We start from the raw sequence: 18,706 nt of genomic DNA on the forward strand, positions 1-18,706 counted from the left end.
TCAAATCTATGTCTAGGAAAACTAACTCAATGATAAGGTTTGATGATTTTAGTTCAATGACACAAGAGCTTAAACCCTAAATGTTGATGAACAACCAAACAAACGTTACACAAATCAATAATCGCAAACACAAACTTTAATCAACCAAATAACTAATTAAGCAAGACAAATTCATATAAAATCAATAAAGCTATAATCATTAAGCATAAGAATCTGATCATAACAGTATTTCACACAAAACCTTAGCTTTGAACGAACACACACGACTAGCCGGACATCGACATAATCGTTAAAGCACTTATCTTGATGAACATACGATCAATGATGGAACCGGAAGCTTCGGGATGGCTGAAAGTCGTCCTAGAACACCTCTTCTGCCTCTGGAAGTCGTGATATGCCAAATAGGGTCGAAAAATCGTTTATATGGTGAAAAACCCTAACTTTAGCCGACTTTAAGCATCTTCGCGTATCGCGAAGTTGCATGTCCTGCATCTTCGCCTATTGCGACGTTGAAACTTACTTCATATTCAGATTCGTCTCGTTGAGAAACATGAAATTCATATATTATGGAATCCGTAACTCATTTTCTAGGTCGAGATATGCCTGTTTTACTAAAAGACACTTTATTGGTAACCCATCTTGTTCAGTTTTCACTTCGGCTTCAGGTTTCTCATCCAATCATTTCCCGAATCCTTCTTAACCCTCCATATATGTTTCCCCATACTTTCATCTTCTCGACGCTTGCTTAATCTTCATCTGGATGGCTCTGAATTAACTTGTTTAAGCTCCTTAACTTCCAATGTCCTGAAAACACATAGCAATGTTTGAAGTACCAATGTTCATTTATTTATTTACCTAAATATAACTAATTAATATATAATAATAAATAACTTTTATCCAACCATCAATATATAAATAAATATAAGGCTGTGTTATGAAAGGTTAGATGAGACGTCAAAGGCCACGTGACTAAACGGGTGCTAAACACCGTCTCATAGAGGCGTGAAAGACTTCTAGTGAGTGAGAGAGCCATTTAAGTGTTTTTTAATCTATTTTCACCTCACTCCGTTATAACACATGCTTTTTTTAATGTTTGTGAAAACCTCATTTGTCAAAGTGGAAGTTGTAAAATGCCTATTTGACATAACTTAAATCACACCTCTCTTAAAACATACCCTAAAAAGTTAAATGTAACTTTACTTTTATGCAATAGACGATATCCTTTTTACAATTTTAATTGCATTACATCTATTCATTTATAAATGGGTTTTATGACTTCCAAATTGTGGATGCTCACTACATGCATGTTTTTGGTTAAACACTCGACGAGATATATCGTTCCTAAAAATTTATCTAGACGTGGTTGTATACCTAATATCGGCTGTTTAGGCCAACAGTCAGCTAGATCAAGTTAATTGCACAAATGCCCTTCTTTGCATACAAGTCATCGCTATTGAAGCTTTTCCACCCAGAGACGTAATATTTGGAATTTTCTTCATATGCAGTTGTGTATTTCGATTCTCTCCCAATATTATTGTTGATTATTGTGGCTTAGAAATAGGTTTATTCGATCAATATTCTACTAGGGTTTTTGTATATACGAACCATACCAGTTATATTGATTTTGCATACGACTCTTACTGACACTAGACATGTGTTTTCCTTTCTTTTGATTTAGGTTTGCAACTTAGGGTTTAGGGGATATGGTGTTTGGTGGTTTTATTGGATGCGAGCGGATGCATTTCAATTTTCAAGTAGTTGTATTTGAGGGTTCAACGGTGAGGCTTCGATCTCTTACTGGTCTAGGTGAGTAAGGATGGGGTTCGTAAGCATAACGGTGGATGGTAAGGGGTTAACAAAGACAACTAGATTGTGTTTGATGTTGGACAACTAATAGTGGACAAATAAAAGAAAAAAACTAACATGATCAATGACATGGATGAGCAAACAAACAAATGAACATAACAAAATCCACTTACACGGCATGGTGTAGGTGGCCCTTCCTATATTTTAAAATAAAGTGTAATTATAAAAACATAAAATCATATATAAGACTATGTGTAATGCTTTAACTAAAAAATAAAAATGATTGAAATATAAGCACGAGACTCTCACTCATTTTTTCTCTTCATTTTTGAGTACAATATCTTAAGTAATAAATTAAATAAAAGAAAAAAAAACAAAAAAAAAAGCAAAAACAATATGTGTGCGTGATTGGTGAAACAAATACGAACTCCATGCTCAAGAGCTAGTTCACTCACCATAGGCATGGAACCTACGCCCCCTGGCATCCCCTATTTGTCATTTGTGTAATTGTGTTTAATGCGTATACATATATGGGCGTGCATTGATCGGTTTTGGCATAATACCACAACCAAACTGAGATGACGATTAATAGTAGTTTCGGTCAATCAGTGTTGAAAATTATAACGAGTCGATTACAGACAAATAACTGGAAATTTGGGTCTAGCTAAAATAGCTTTAGAACAATATAAATAAGCAATATTTGATCCTCAAAGTTTAGGCTTTAAATATATTTTATAATGAAACAAGATTGTTATTACACATTTGTATATAATAGTATCTTACATAGCATTAAGAAATACATATAATCTATAATATTAAAAACTAGTTTGAGACCCGTCTATTATACTGAGTATTTCTTGAAAATACAATATTTAATAAATAATCAATATACAAGAAACAATAAACATATTAAACACTATTAATACACAGTCATCGTATAATAGTATTTAAAACAACTTTAAAGTAAAAGATTATTATAAATATCAAATATTTAAAAAAAATAGGAAGTAAATATTAATTAACAAATTTTGAAGCATAAGTTTTAAGAATGGTAAATATCACTTTACTATTATAAATTTGTGAAAAATGGTGACGTTTAATATGAGAGTGACAAGTGACAAAACTTGTAGCTTTTTATTAGAGAGTATAGATATAGATATACATATAATCGGTTCGATTTTGACGGTTATTGAAACCTTGTTAACCATAACCGACGAGTTTTCAGAATATCATTAAACCAACTCACTGGTTTCTTGCACGCTTCAGTTATATGGGTTCGGTTTCATTAGTTAATCCTATTATGGGTCAATTAATTTGGTTTTTTGCGCATCCCTACATGCCCATATGAAGTGGCCCCCCCTCACTACACTTGGCCTAAAGAATTAAAAACAAAAATTAACTAGTTAAAAAGTAATGAAATCAAGCTTACTTCTATAAATCTAGTTAAAATATACTTGTTAGATTTTTTGAACTGAACTGATACATTGTCTTGTCTTCGAGCGTGTGTTTACAGGTGTTGGCCTTAGGTGAGGAATTTTCCCGAAACAAACGAGTATATCTCGACGTAATTTAGCTAGTAGCACACTAGCACATTTAAAGAATTCGCTTGCCAGTAAAAAAAAATCTGGTTGAAAAAAGACTAGTTTAAAAAGCAAATCAAATGAGTATGATCATGATGAAGAACCAAATTACAAAAGGGAGTGCTAGTCCACATTAAAAGCAGCCTGTCAGCATTGGCGTGCATATATCATAGCAGCAGATTGGGCTATTTAGTCTTCAAATTAATCACTACACCCCTCTCCCCTACAAAATACAACTCACCCAACACCAAATCAACCCAAAAAGACTACCAATTGAAAGCTCTGTTTCATCTTTTATCCCCACACCCAATTAAGGTTTGTTTCAAAGAAAGCAAAAGTGCAAGATTCTGAAGACCAAAAGCTATTGGCTTGTCTTCTTTACAAACAGGGTAACTGTTCATAAGGATGCTCTGTTTCTGAATATATTTTCTTGAATAGTTGAAGTAAACCATATGATCCACAAAATGTGAACTTTGTTTGTAAATATGCTGTTTTTATATTCTTAAATCCAAGTGGGCAAATGGGTTTTGATTTAACTTGTAAAAAAACAACTGTTTTTGTGATCTTGATTGCTCTAAAATTATTAATTTTTAAGTGGGTTTCTTGTACTAAAACAGAGCAATAGATGCTTGTTGTCTGCTGTTTCAATGGCTTATTGTAACTGATTCCAAGATGCTGTTTTCCATATGTTTTGCAGGGTTTCCTGATCTTTAACGGTAATTTTTATTTATTTAAATTTTAGGGCTTCAAAAATAACTGTTTTTGTGATCTTGAATTTTTTTTTAAAGTAAGGTATTTAGATAAATTTAAAGTGTTTTTAGGTGGGTCAAAATATAGATTTTAGGGTAGTCGGCAACTTCAAGTAGCTTATCGAGGTAGCAGACTCGAATAGAAATGTTTTTTTTTGTTTTTTTTTTCTAGATGTTTATTCTTTTTCTAAGATACTTTAGTATTTATTTTTTTTTGCCGTTCAAAAAAAAAGATACTTTAGTATTTATTTTTTTTTTGTCTTCTTTATTCAAGTCCGGGGAGTTCAATAAACGGACTTGACATCTCACCAAAAGGTAGTTAAAGTCCGTAAATTAAGACATCGGACTACCTAAATGCACTGGAAACTCAGGTTGAATAAAGAAAACCTCAATTTACTAAAAAATTTTGGTCACCTAAAAGTTTTCTATAAATTCTAAAAATTGGAACTCGAAGTATAAAGATTAAATTTTTACCACTATAAAAAAATGTGATTTTTGAAGTCAATTATCAAGATTTAATAAAAAAGAGAGACGTTCTAAAAATTGGAACTTGAAGTATAAAGATTAAATTTTTACTATTTTAAAAAGGATTAAAATTTAAGTCAATATTCAAGATTTAATAAAAAGGAGAAAAAATTCAGAAAATTGGAACTTGAAGTATAAAGATTAAATATTGACTATTAAGGAAAAAAAATAAAATTTTTAAAGTCAATATTTCAAGATTTAATAAAAATGAGAAACATTCTAAAAATTGGAACTTGAAGTAAAAAGATTAAATTTTTACTATTTAAAAAAGGATTAAAATTTAAGTCAATTTTCAAGATTTAATAAAAAGGGAAAAAAATTCAAAAAATTGGAACTTTGAAGTATAAAGATTAAATATTGGCTATTAAGAAAAAAAAAATTTTAGTCAATATTCAAGATTTAATAAAAAAAGAAACATTCTTAAAATTGGAACTTGAAGTTGAAGTATAAAGATTAAATTTTTCTATTTAAAAAAGGATTAAAATTCAAATCAATTTTCAAGATTTAATAAAAAGGAGAAAAAATTCAAAAAGCTGGAACTTGAAGTATAAAGATTAAATATTGACTATTAAGGAAAAAAAATAAAAATTTGAAAGTCAATATTCAAGATTTAATAAAAAGTAGAAAAAATTCAAAAAATTGCAACTTAAATATAAAGACAAAGATTAAATATTTACTATTAAGGAAAAAAAAATAAAGTTTTTTAAAGTCAAAATTCAAGATTTAATAAAAAAAGAAAGAGACAAGAAAAAACAGAGTTGTGTTTGTGGGGGTTGGTTTTAGTGTTTTATCCTCTCTCTCGACTGGTTTTCTAGAGAGAGAAAGAGTAGTTTAGTGAGAAGAGTGTGTGTTACTGTTGGTTTTGTCTCCTGATCCATCCGGGTCGCCCGGAGTCCGTGGGCTTTGCCGCTGAACCAGGACACACTCCCATTATCTCATCCTCTTCTTCATCTTCAAGTCACCACCAAATTACCAAAATACCCCCACTCAAGATTCTCAGCAAATGATATATATTTCAACCCTTTACCCAGATCTCATTTCTTCTCCCTCATTTCAAAATACCCACAAAAGATTCATCAAGAAATCATCAGTCTTGAACCCTATTTCAAGAATCTTGAAACAAAAATCCAATCTTGATCTTTTTTATTTTTTATTTTTTTTGCAATTTTCAGGGTTTGGTGGGTCTGAAATTTGGGGATTTCAATGATTTTGACTTGCTTTGAGGTGAAATCAAGATAAATAGTTTGGGGTTTTGAAGCTGCAAATATGAAGTTCATGAAACTTGGATCCGAGCCTGATTCATTTCAGACTGAAAACAATGTTTGGTAAGTTTTTATTTTATTCCATCTTCTTTAATTTGATTTGTTAATATGTAAAGAAACCATGATTTGTGTTGTTAGTTTTTGAATTAATGATTATAAAAAGTTGATTTCTTGCTTAATAATCTGTATATGTTATTAGTTTGTTATTAGTGATTATTTTTTTATCCCCTTAATTTAAGCACCATATAAATAAGAACCTTGCTATGCAGGTATGTAGCTTCAGAGTTAGCAACCGATATCGTTATTAATATAGGAGATGCAAGGTTCTATCTTCATAAGGTAAGACCGAGCCTTCCAGCCTGTTATTTTCATGATTTGTTGCGTTTGAAATAATACTTTTTGATAATCAATTTTGCAGTTTCCATTGTTGTCGAAAAGTGCTCGGTTACAAAAACTAGTAGCAAGCACGAATGAAGGTGTCGGGAACGGTGACGAAATCGATATTCATGACATTCCTGGTGGTCCCGCTGCATTTGAGATATGCGCCAAGTTCTGTTACGGTATGACCGTAACCTTAAACGCGTACAACGTTGTGAATGAGCGTTGTGCAGCCGAGTATCTTGAAATGCACGAAACGATGGAGAAAGGTAACCTAACATACAAAATCGATGTGTTTCTGAACTCGAGCGTGCTTAGAAGCTGGAAGGATTCAATCATCGTACTACAAACGACCAGATCGGTTATGCTGTTATGTGAGGAATTAAAGCTAGTTAGTCATTGTATTGATGCTATAGTTAGTAAGGTTTCAACTGATGTTTCTAAGGTTGACTGGTCTTATACTTATAACCGTAAGAAGCTTCCGGAAGAAAACAGTAACCATGTGTTAAACGGAGGTGTTAGAAGCATGACTGTGCCGGCGGATTGGTGGGTGGAGGATCTTGCTGAGCTGGAGCTCGATTTGTACAAACGGGTTCTTGTTAATATTTTAAACAAGGGTTTGGTTCATGATGAAGTAATCGGCGAAGCGTTAAAGGCGTTTGCTTCTAAAAGGCTACCCGGGTTTAACAAAGGTGTGGTAGCGAGTGGCGATATGATTAAAGCTCGGTTGGTTGTTGACACGATTGTTCGGTTATTGCCAAACGAGAAAGGTAGTGTGTCGTGTGGGTTCTTGTTAAAGCTTTTGAAAATGGCTATGGTCGTTGACTTGGGGGAAACGGGGGTGATGGAGTTGGTCAAACGGGTTGGTCAACAGCTCGAGGAGGCGTCGGTTAATGATCTTTTGATTCGGGCGAAAGAAGGTGAGCCCATGGTTTATGATGTGGAGACGGTTCAGAAAATAGTTGAGGAGTTTATGGTTCGGGATCAAGACCCGGGAAATGAGATTCAAGAAGTGAGGCGGTCGACCGGCGGAATATTATCAGAAGCTTCAAAGTTAATGGTGGCGAAACTTGTTGATTCTTATCTTGCTGAGATTGCAAAGGACCCGAACTTACCGTTATCGATGTTTACTGATATTGCTGAGACAGTTTCTGGGTTTTCAAGACCGGCCCATGATGGGATATATCGGGCCATAGATATGTATCTAAAGGTACAATTCAGAAACACTCATAACTTATTGCTGTCAATAGTGTCGGGCTACTTGACAGGTTGCGGGTTGAATCATTCAACCTGAACACGACCCGTGTCTTAATTTTTGTCGAAAACATATCAACCCGAGCGCGAAGCGTTTAACTGGTCAATCCGAACACAACCCAGTTTTTTTTCACGGGGTGTTTGCCAACCCAAAAACCTGATTATATTCGTGTCGTGTTTCGGGTCATAAATGGGTTGTAAAAAAACAGGTTAAACAAGTTTAACCAAATAGTTACTAAACTGGTTAAACAGGTCAACCCGAACACGGCCCGTTTAATTAAACAGCTCAACGTGAACACGACTTGTTTAGATAAACAGCTCAACCGGAACCTGGCCCGTTTTCTAAACGAGTTAGAAATGCCAACCCAAAACCTGATTTTTTTTCTTGTCGTGCAAGAAATTGTGACCCCTAATATTATACACTTAGAAACCCGATTATTACTTACAACTTGGTAACGTGCAGGCACACCCGGGGATCAGTAAGAGTGATAGGAAGAGAATATGCAGGCTAATGGACTGCAAGAAACTTTCGGCTGATGCATGCATGCACGCAGTTCAAAACGAGAGGCTCCCGTTGCGCGTAGTGGTTCAAGTCCTCTTCTTTGAACAGGTTCGAGCCGCAGCTTCATCCGGTAGTAGCACACCGGACCTACCCAAACCATTTAAGGACCTCAACAGTGCGTCCCACGGCAGCTCAAGGTCAACCACAACCAACACGGAAGAAGATTGGGATGCAGTGGCTACAGCAGAAGAGCTCAGGGCGTTGCGGGGTGAGGTAGCCTCGTTGAGGCTCGAACGCAACGGCGGTCATGCAAAGAGCCCGCTAGCCGACAAGGGCCCAGACCGTCCGGTTCATAAAGTCAAAGGTCTGTTAGCTAAATGAGGCTCGAACGCAACGGCGGTCATGCAAAGAGCCCGCTAGCCGACAAGGGCCCAGACCGTCCGGTTCATAAAGTCAAAGGTCTGTTAGCTACAAAGAGAATGTTGACTAAAATATGGTCAAGCAAAGGTGGGACCGGGGAGAATAGTGAGTCGGATTCGTCAGGAAGTCTCGGGTCAGGTAACCACGCGGATGATGTGAAACCGGTATCGACACCTTCGAGAAGGGGGCGGCATTCGGTATCTTAAAAGACTTGACAGTTAAATGGTCTGAAACTTATAATCTTTTTTGTTGATGGGGTTATGTTAGTAATGATAAAGATCCTAGAATGGTAGGTATGTTTTGTTTTAAGGTTAGGTGATCATAAGTTTAGTATTATTATTATTATTTTATGTAAGTGGTCAATGTTTAATGTTAGGGTCAAGTTTAGGGATATTGGGTAAGCAGAAAGAACCCTTTTAAGTTTATGAAATCTAACGAAAATTGAGGTTTATATCTTTAAGTTTATAATGTAAGTTGTAACAGAATTGGTGCATATTTTGTTCATTTAACAGTTTATAAAGAAAATCAGAGTATAACTGGGATGCATAAATTTAGTAACAACACATATTATAAGAAATATGCATATAATTGTTGTGTAATGAAAGATATAATCTACAAATTCTTGGGAAGATATTAGAAGTGTCTACAAAACTAAGTATATACATGTTTTACTAGATTGGGTCAAAGAATATAACATAAATTAGACATTATTAAATTGCATAAAATTCTTGGAATATTATCTCAAGACGGGGTGGCTCGTGGGATAGTGAAAACAAGTTAGGGCTTTAGGCCTACACTTACTTAAGGCCCCCAAGTCCAAAAAAACATTATATGAAGATATATTATAATGGGTAAAGTAAACTTAAAGTAATGTATTAGTGTTGTGGTAGGCTTGGTTGTTACTAAAGTATAGGTTATGAGTTCAAAACTTTTAATAAGCAAAAAATTTTTCTTAACCATTGTTATGAAAAGGCCCCAAATTCTTGTTTCGATTTAGGCCTCCACATTCGTTGAGCCGGCAGACTCAAGTCTCAACATAACATAAATAAGACAGCCTAGCATCTTAAATGGCATAAAATGCACACAAACAATTAACTTTGAAGCTCATTATAAAACTAAATTTCTTATGCATCATTGTTTGTGAAAAAAAATGGGTGGCCTGCCTTGCCAATATAGTGTCTTGATGTACATTTTAAGTCAGCATCTATGAATTGCACGCAACAAAAAGACACAAGTATTTGATGCAGTATGCACATGCATGATTGAAAGATCTGATTTATTTAAAACAACTTGTAGGCATGCTTCCCATGTGGTACACGAGCCGCTCATTGGCTATCAGAGATTGGCTCGTTCTGAGTGGAGGCGAGTTTAAACGCGTTCAAGCAAAAACATAAGCCCGTTTAGTGGCGCTTTGCTTGTTATTTTGTGTTAGGATTGGACGATGCCAAAAGAGTAAAATCACCACAACTTAATTTGTAACAAGTAAAAATACCGTTGCAAACAATTTGGTAACAAGTAAATATGTGAATAATTTTATTTATACATGTTACAGAAAACCCATGGACCCTTTACAAAGGGTGCCAGAATCTTGTTCATTTTGACCCATACGGTTCATCGACACTTGAGTTCATAAAACTCTAAACATGAAAAAGACAAATAAGATTGTTCATTGACGCTTTACAGAACTGATGAACAACTTTATCTTAGACCTTAAACGACACTTGACTCTTCATCCGCCCTCCTTTCTGCTTCCTCGGCTTTAATCCAAGCAGCCTACACAAACAAAAACCATAAACAATCATAAAACAAATAAATTTCCATGTTCAAATTTTAAATTATAAAAAACTCGCCTTTTCTCTTTGAAGCCTAGAAACATGCGGACGTATTGAGTTCCCAAAACTCATACCTCCCCATGCTTCCTGCAACTCTCTCTCCCTCGCTTCCCGCTTAGCCACTAACGGGTTCTTAACCTGGTTATCGGGTTCCACCACATCAGCAACCACCTCCTTCTCGAGCCTTGACTTGGGTTTGACCAAAATTTGGTCCAAACCACCTTCACCATGCTCCAAATCCTTCTTTTTATCTCTTCTATTCACCTTCACTTCCTCTTTCATCTCCCCAAAAGCCATTTTATCCAAACTCTCAAGCCTTGAAACATGTTTTACCAAAACTTTATCCAAACTCTCAACATTATTATTATCACCATCATTTATTACCTTTTCTTTACTTCTTTTATCTCTGTTTATGTTCAGATTTTCTTTTTCCTTCTTTGCTTCTTGCACCTCCTTTTCAAAACGTGACACTCGCTTTACCAAAACCTCACCGAGGCTTGGTATACTATCATTGTCTTGTTTCAGTCTTTCAGATGGTTTCCCTTTAGTGGCGGGTTCGTATTCATTTCCACATTTCTTCTTAATCTCTTCTATCTCTTTCTCAAGCTTTGAAGTATGCTTTGTTAGCATACTTCCCAAATCAGGAACGGTAACAACCTCAGACTGAGTTGCAACCTTGTCTTTGTGTAATGTTTCTTTAGTTTTAGCAGTTTTTGCATCTTGTATCTCTTTTTCAAGTCGGGTCAAACGTCTGACCAGGAACTTGTCCAGACCCGGAAGTGATTCTTCGGAAGAAACACGCTTGCCATCATTATTAGCAACACGAAGACCGTTTTCGGCTTCAGCTAACGCAGCATTCAGACCACATGTTGCGACTATAGTGGCAAGGGAAGCAAGTTCTTCCTCATGTAAACATCTTAACCTCTGCAACATCATGTCCACAAGGCTTTCCTTATTCGACTCCGTCTCATTTTTGGGGGATTTTGATTCACATTCAACACCAGCATCTGACTCACATTCTGAAGTCAATTCATACGAATCTTGGCAGTTTTCATCTAAATCGGGATTTTGACTGATTTTTTTCAAGATTTCTTTGAATTCTTGTTGCCCAATGGATGCACAAGTTGAGAGCTTGACGAATGCAGCCTTCACAGCAGCTGCCACCTGTTTATCAACCTCAAATGCTGTATCAAACGATGTTGTAACCTTGTGAGTTGTAGATTCGCCTCCTTTTCCACTTGATGATTCTATTTTGTAATGCTTTCTTGTACAATCTTGTATGTCATACATGATCACTCCTATTTCTTTTGCAGATTCAAAAGCTTCATTTGCACTTTTTTCTGCTTTCATCAACACATCTTCAGCTTCTTTACTATCAATCCTGTTAGTACATATAATAAAAATCAAGAACAATAGTAATGTTCTGTTTTAAAGAATGGATTTTGCAGATTACCTTGATGCCCGAAGTATACGACACCAGGATGCTTCAACTAATGCAGCCTTTCGGGCCTCTATCGCTTTGTTGGCAGCTTCACGAACTGCTATTTTTTCCCTAAGGACTTTTGAAAAATGGGGATTTGTGTCACCGAGTGTCTCGTCTAGAGTTGAGCGCATGCCATCTACTTCCTGTAATCGAAATGATAAGACCATATGTTTTGACTCTGACCACAAAATGCGTTGACTAAATAAATAAATATGTTTTCATTACCTGAAGTAACTTTAACTTTCTCGTTAAGTACGAATCACCTTTCTTGCGCGGAAACCAGCTGAGCGGTGAAGTTTTACGTCTAGTCGGCTTTTTAATTTGAGTTGTTAATCGGTTAAGAACACGAGGGCTTGATTGATTTCCCTGTTTTAACACCTTACTCTGTATTTTTCCATAAAGTAAGACACAATAATCAACACATAATGTAACAACAACCTAATTCTTCATGATCTAACTACCTTTAATATTATCTGCTAACAAGTTTTAATCAAGTTTGTGGTTGAGATTAACAAACAATGAATCCAGCCTTTAAATCAAACCACATTAGCCGTTGGATCGTATTTCAATGGATGGTTAAGACTTAATAGGGGCTTCTTTACTAATGTTTTCTATATTACCTACCATCTCCTCGACTTTCAAATATTTCACTGTTGATAAATGATATAAACTCTGTAAATTCAAATCATGATTCTCATTCAAGTTCTAAAAGTGATTACAAGCAGGTATTTATAGACAAACAAACTTATACGCTAACTAACTAAACATATATGCCAACTAAACATATGCGCTAACTAACATATACGGTAACTAAACATACACGCCAACTACTTATACGCTAACATATATCAACAAACTCACACAACATTTTTGAAATTTTATAATACCGCAACATAGATCTATCTACAAAGATAAAATTATGGCAAATCAAGCAAACAACACACCGAAATCAACACTAAAGAACAATTACTAAACCAACAGTTATTGAAATGCCCAATCGATCGATACCGAAAACCTAGAACCGCTAAACCTAGGGTTTGTTCTTGACAGTTAAACAAAATCAGTTAATTCGAAAGCGAAACAATCTACAAAATGAAGAAACGTTATGAATAACATTAATTAGAGAAACGTGGACACCTTTGGAGGCTTCGAATGTGACGGCAACGTATCGTTAGGGCTTGTATCGGAATCAACGGAGATTCGGGTGATTTGCTTCTCGATACAGCCCAGATCCAAGCAGGCTAGATCCATTTAGTTCAAATTGTGTGATGATTAACGAATGAATCGTGAAAATGATGTGGATTTATTATGTATGTGTATGAAGATTAGAGGATGTTGGAGTTTTGGGGGTTTTTGAAATGAAATGATAATGAAAGTATCCGTTAGTCCGTTACAATATAATAATAATATTTGTGTAATGGATAGAGAATATTTTGAAATTGGTTGTATGGGACAACGGCTCAGGTTTCAAGATTTTGGTAATGTGATACTCCCACAAGACTCTCATATGCCTATACGGTTTGTATAAGCCTATACGATCGTATAGGTTACGCATTACTGACATAGGGACAAAAAAAAACAGTTCTTTTCAACTTATACGACCGTATAGACGTATACGAGCCGTATATGTATTAAATGGCTCGTATTGTTATCTGACACACCATAAAACCTATACGGTAGTATAGGACTATACGACCGTATAGAAAACTTTTGCAAAAAAAGTCAGTCTGCCTTTGACCACTGTTAACCACTGCCGGAAAATGACTATACGAATATTTAGCCGAGTATATTATGTAACATAATATAATTTTAAACGAATGTTCTTGGGGTACAACTACAAATTATTTAATCGAGTATATTATGTAAATGCTAATAAACAATTTATTCTATTTTAAAATATCATATTTAGCCAAGTATGTTATGTACTACATTAAAATGTAAGATATTAACGTATTAATATTTAAAATTGTGTCCAAAAAATTGTCTAGACAGCCGTATAACCCTATACGGCCCGTATAGGTCTATACGGCCATTTAACATATTAATATTTAAAATTTTTCAAAAAATTGTCTATACGACCGTATAGCTCTATACGGCCCGTATAGGGCTATACGAGGCACTACAAACGTTGAACGACAAGCTCCGACACAAACTGGCATGATTCAGGTGCTATACGACTATATAGTCAAATACGAGCCGTATAGAAAAAAACTGGTGTGTGAAGATCCTAGGTGGTGTGGAAGGATCCTATGCCTTCTGGTATTTGTTTTTTGAATGGCCAACAAAAATTAATATAAACGCTTGCAAGCCGCTAAGCATCAAATACCAACATCAAATAAAACGAAATAAAAAACAACGCACCTAATTACAATATTTATACTTGAAATCTACACCAATTTTTTCATGTAAGCCGGCGCTTCTTTGCTCTATTTTTGATCCAAAAATAGCTTAATACTTTTATTTCTTCCAAGGTTGTAAAAGTCGTTAGGCGGTCCTAGGCGGTCGACTGGGGAGTCGCGACTACTCGAGAATAGTCGGGGATTCCTCGGAAAATACCGAAGGAGTACTCGGTCGAGGCAGGGAGTAATCGGGGAGTACTCGGCCGCCTACTCGAGAGTTTTACAACATTGATTTCTTCCAACAAGGTTGTCAGTTTAAAATAATCGGTACCCCGGAATGAACCAACTCGTTTTTTTTTTCACAAACACCAAGTTTCGGTTAAACAAATAGCATGAAGAATCTTTGCTTTCTCCTTCGGGAGAGAAGAGAACTTGTGGAGATCCATGGCATCTCGAAAACTGAAGATAAGTAACGAAGGTAAGTTATACCATTGAGAAATTATACTCCACGTAGTTTGGGCGAGCCCACACGAAACAAATAAATGTTCCGCCAACTCCTCAATCTCATCAAAAATTGGGCAACTATCTGATAACACCAGAATGTTCCTCTTCTTCAACGCATCAAATGTAGGAAACCGACTTAGGATTGCACGCCAAGACACAAATTAATCTTATGTGGGACCAATCTGTCCCATTTAAAGACTTCACCCGTATCTGATATTGATTTTTTCAATATACACCTCTTCAATCCCTTAACCGTAAAGCTACCGATGGTATCAAGAGACCAACATATGTCCTCGCCAACTTTTCATCACATTTTCACATAACTTTAGTAGACCACGGAGCTCCTCAAGTTCCTCATAACCTGCTGGATCTCTCACCCACTCCCATATATTATTAAACTAGGTTAGCATTAATACAAAACGCACTATCTCCGACTTCTAGTTGGGAGCAAGTGTGGGATTGCAAGCAATGAGGAGGTACATGCCAAGATGCATTTTGCAAGTCTTGTGCGCAAGTATAGGACCGCGAACTCTTGCACGAGGAAATCCCTCATGGTGATGGAAGCGTGCCACGGATCAAATATTGAAGATTGAATTGCTTGTTGTGCTTAAATGCTTCGGTTTGTTGGCTAGTCCCGAAATTCATCAGTCAACGGAATAATCAATGTGCACGTGCCTAGTTGTGCTTGCACAACAAAATGGGTTGTGAGTTATTGCCGCTCGCCTGATGAGTCTAAGGCTAGATGAAACCTAACAAACCCTTATCATAAGCGAGATGGATTGACTGACTTTAGGACGTCATATGGAATCAGAAAGATTGACCCATGATAAGAATCAATATGTTTCTTTAACAAAATTTTCTTTTTTGAATAAATCGGTTATAAACTCTATTAAGTTAATTTTGAAAACATTTTTTTTCCAACATAATATATTGTAATTTGCGAGGGCGGCGGCAGGGTAGTGCCGGTCGGACCGTCGACCGGGGCATGTAATTTTTAGGGGCCAAAATTTTTTGTATCTATATTTATATATATATATTTAAAAATATAAAACTTATAAAATATGAATTGTTCTTTACCATCTTAGAATTATTGGGCACAAAATTCTTTTTTATCCATAAATCCATAATCCATTTAATCAAGTTTAAATTATTTGGCCCAAACTAAATCTAAAACCTAAAAAAATTAAATAAAAACCCGATGCAAAAAATAAAAGAAATAACAATGAATTGAAATTTCTCTTTGATTCCTTCCTTCTTTGCAAATGCTTAACAACGACCAACCCAGCTGACCACCACTGTTGGTTCGTTGTTAACCACCAGGCTCCTTCATGGTTGACCAAGCTAGCCACCAAGAACCAAGCTTTTTTTTTTCCCAATGTTAAGAGATTTTCACAAATCATTGGTTAATCGTTAGTTATTACGGTATTTGATTTTAATAATATCTTTTTCTATGTTTATTGTTACAACATTAAGCCTCATTTAAAAAAATTAGATTATATATTTCATTATTCGTTAAGGCCATGGGCCTTTTTATTTCGGCTCGACCAAGGTATTTAAATTCTCGGAGACGGCCATGGTAATTTGTTTACATACTCATCAAAATATATCTTTACACAATTCAACTTTAAGGTGACGGTTATAAATTCTATTAAGTTAATTTTTAAAACTTTTTTTTTCAATGACTCGTAACAAAACATATCTTATTATTATTCTTCTTCTTGTTTCTTTTATTTTGTTCCTCTATAAGTGTCATAGATAGTCTACTAAATAATTGAATTGTTATTCATTGGTTAAAAATTGAATGCATGCTTGTGAGCAATGGCATATCTTAGGGGAGGAAAGTTGAAGACTAAAAATAACAAAATAGTAGGGCATACTATTTATAACACTTGACATCTCATATCTAGTGTTATTTGTTTTGTTATTAGGAGCTAACAAATTGTTTTTAAGTTCTCATACTGAAACATTCCTATGAGGTCACCAAATCATGACACTAAGCATATTTAACTTTGAATTTCGGTATTCAACCAAACCATTTGTGTCCAAAACGTGTTGGTGATATCTGAGCTGCAAAATTTCTTTTGGCCCAATATCTCTCGTGTATAGACTGGACAGAACGATGCGGGAGCTGCCTTTATCGATTTGTTCTTTTTACATGAGAGATCCTTGGTCATAAAGATTGACATGTTTAAAATACACCTACACATTTTGGAGGAAGCAGTTGTGGATTAAAGAAGAACTTTGCTTAACTAAGTGTCTACTCTGGTGGTACCACCACCCACCGTTGGTCACAACCACCACCTACCACTACCACCGTCCATCATCACCACCACTCACCGTCGGCCACCACCAGCGTCCACCAGCACACACACTCCGCCACCACCACCACCCACCACCACCAACCACAACCGTCCATCACCACCACCCACCGTCCACCACCACCTACTTCCACAGTTCGTACACCATCACCAATTATTTTAGCAGTCTACAGACGTTAAATGACTTCTATCTACTGTGAAATGTATGACAGGTAACTAATTTTCAGCTTATGCAGATGATATCTAGTTTATAAAACAAATATTATTATATTTTCAGATTGCAGACCTTCAGACCACATATTTAGTTGCAGACTTGAAATCAGATGAAATCAGATTGCAGACAGTTTTTGTCTTAAAAAACAAACAGCACCTTAGTATGATTACATAGGAAGCCTCCACCCATGTAACAAGAACACGAAGTCATGAACTCCTTGTAGCAAGGCAAAAGATATTGGTTGGTATGAAACAAGGTATCAACTAGAGTTTTTCTAACTATTTTATCATGTTGAGCAGTGCATAGGTGTTCCATTCATTAGTGCATAGGTGTTCCATTCATTAGTAGATCTTATATGATACTACTTGTAACTATATTCTTTTAACACTTCACTACTAAAAGTGATTCTTATGAACAGTGAAAGATCTAGCTTTTGAAAAGGGGAAAGGCCCCATACACCCCCGTATGGTGGTGAGAAAAAGAACAAGACTAAAATTCTCATTTTTTCTTAAGCTTTAGCGTGTCACATGGGAAATGGAAGCACCACTGTATCTCAGAGGGGGGCGCCGAAAGAAATTAGACAAAAACATAAAAGGAACTTTACATTTTTTGCTTTTAGCTTTAAAGTTTTAGTAGCCTTGCGTTAATGTTTTATTCTAGATCTTGCATTAATCTTCTATTATGTTTGTATTTTCTTTTAACATTATTTTTCCTAACGACGAATTCTGTGTTATCTGAGAGACTTGAACACAAGACATCTCAAACGCTTAGTGTTTTAAAGGCTTTATCTTTGCCAATGACTATGTACAAGCCTATTGGTTCTATTATGCTTGTATTAGCTCCTAAAGTTTACCGGACATCATTGTGTCCAGTTTTTCTTAAATATGTTTCATGTTGGACATTCATTGTTGATAATTAAAAGTAGAAAATGATATGTTTATTATTGTTATCAAAACAACAAATACATTTAACCATAGAGCGTGTAAAATTTATATTTAGTCAAATTTCATATTTCAAATTCTTTGGATTCCTTAAATTCTTCTTAGACCTCAGCCTTGTAGGCTTGTAGCAGCCTTTGTTCTTTGTTGTCTTTGTCACCGAGCGACGCTTCATCCATGCATGGGGCCAACACTTCTTTGTCACATCGGGCCTCCTTGCCACGTTGTTGTCTTCCATATGACAACCCCTTTTGCCTCATCAAACGACTGAGGTATACCTCATGGTCTTTGATCCATTCAAGTTAGGGTAAATAGCATTAAATAGCTGTATAATTTTACTGTCGCTCTTATTGTATGAAACTTTGAAACCCATAAATTAAGTATGTCAATTATCGATGCTACCGTATACAAAAAGGAAGTTCATATTAAAATATATTTATATCTAACGAAAATCAAGGATAAAATACATAATCAGTGGTAATCAGAATTTAAGAATTTGAAATGAAAATCTAGGATTAGACTTCTCTGGATTCTTTAAAGAAATGAACGATTAATAATCAAAGTGTTAACCAAAAGGTGAACACATATTTTCTTTGAACGTG

At 35.5% G+C, this 18,706-nt stretch overlaps 2 protein-coding genes across 4 annotated transcripts; one reads left to right on the forward strand and one right to left on the reverse strand.

The window, feature by feature from the left end:
- Positions 1-5,641: 5,641 nt before the first annotated feature.
- LOC143575662 (phototropic-responsive NPH3 family protein NPY2-like) lies at positions 5,642-8,682 on the forward strand. 3 transcript variants are annotated; one of them, XM_077059971.1, is made up of 5 exons: positions 5,642-5,985; positions 6,192-6,261; positions 6,341-7,510; positions 8,018-8,399; positions 8,477-8,682. In XM_077059971.1, the coding sequence occupies exons 1-5, from the start codon at positions 5,927-5,929 to the stop codon at positions 8,680-8,682; spliced, it is 1,887 nt and encodes a 628-aa protein (XP_076916086.1). In that variant the 5' UTR covers positions 5,642-5,926. The 3 variants fall into 3 exon arrangements, with proteins under 3 accessions (XP_076916086.1, XP_076916085.1, XP_076916084.1); XM_077059970.1 differs by having other exon boundaries at positions 8,018-8,360; positions 8,441-8,682; XM_077059969.1 differs by having other exon boundaries at positions 5,643-5,985; positions 8,018-8,420; positions 8,516-8,682.
- Positions 8,683-10,237: 1,555 nt separating this feature from the next.
- LOC143575658 (uncharacterized) lies at positions 10,238-18,364 on the reverse strand. Its single transcript, XM_077059966.1, has 5 exons — positions 18,215-18,364; positions 12,017-12,175; positions 11,762-11,934; positions 10,617-11,689; positions 10,238-10,559 (listed from the first exon to the last, which is right to left on the reverse strand). Exons 1-5 carry the CDS (start codon positions 18,362-18,364, stop codon positions 10,312-10,314), a joined length of 1,803 nt encoding a protein of 600 aa, XP_076916081.1. The 3' UTR covers positions 10,238-10,311.
- Positions 18,365-18,706: the final 342 nt, after the last annotated feature.

The sequence above is a fragment of the Bidens hawaiensis genome, unplaced genomic scaffold (genome assembly GCF_021521415.1).
Source record: "Bidens hawaiensis isolate Kalapana, Puna unplaced genomic scaffold, B.hawaiensis_p1.1 tig00027569_1, whole genome shotgun sequence".
Taxonomy (NCBI): Eukaryota; Viridiplantae; Streptophyta; class Magnoliopsida; order Asterales; family Asteraceae; genus Bidens; species Bidens hawaiensis.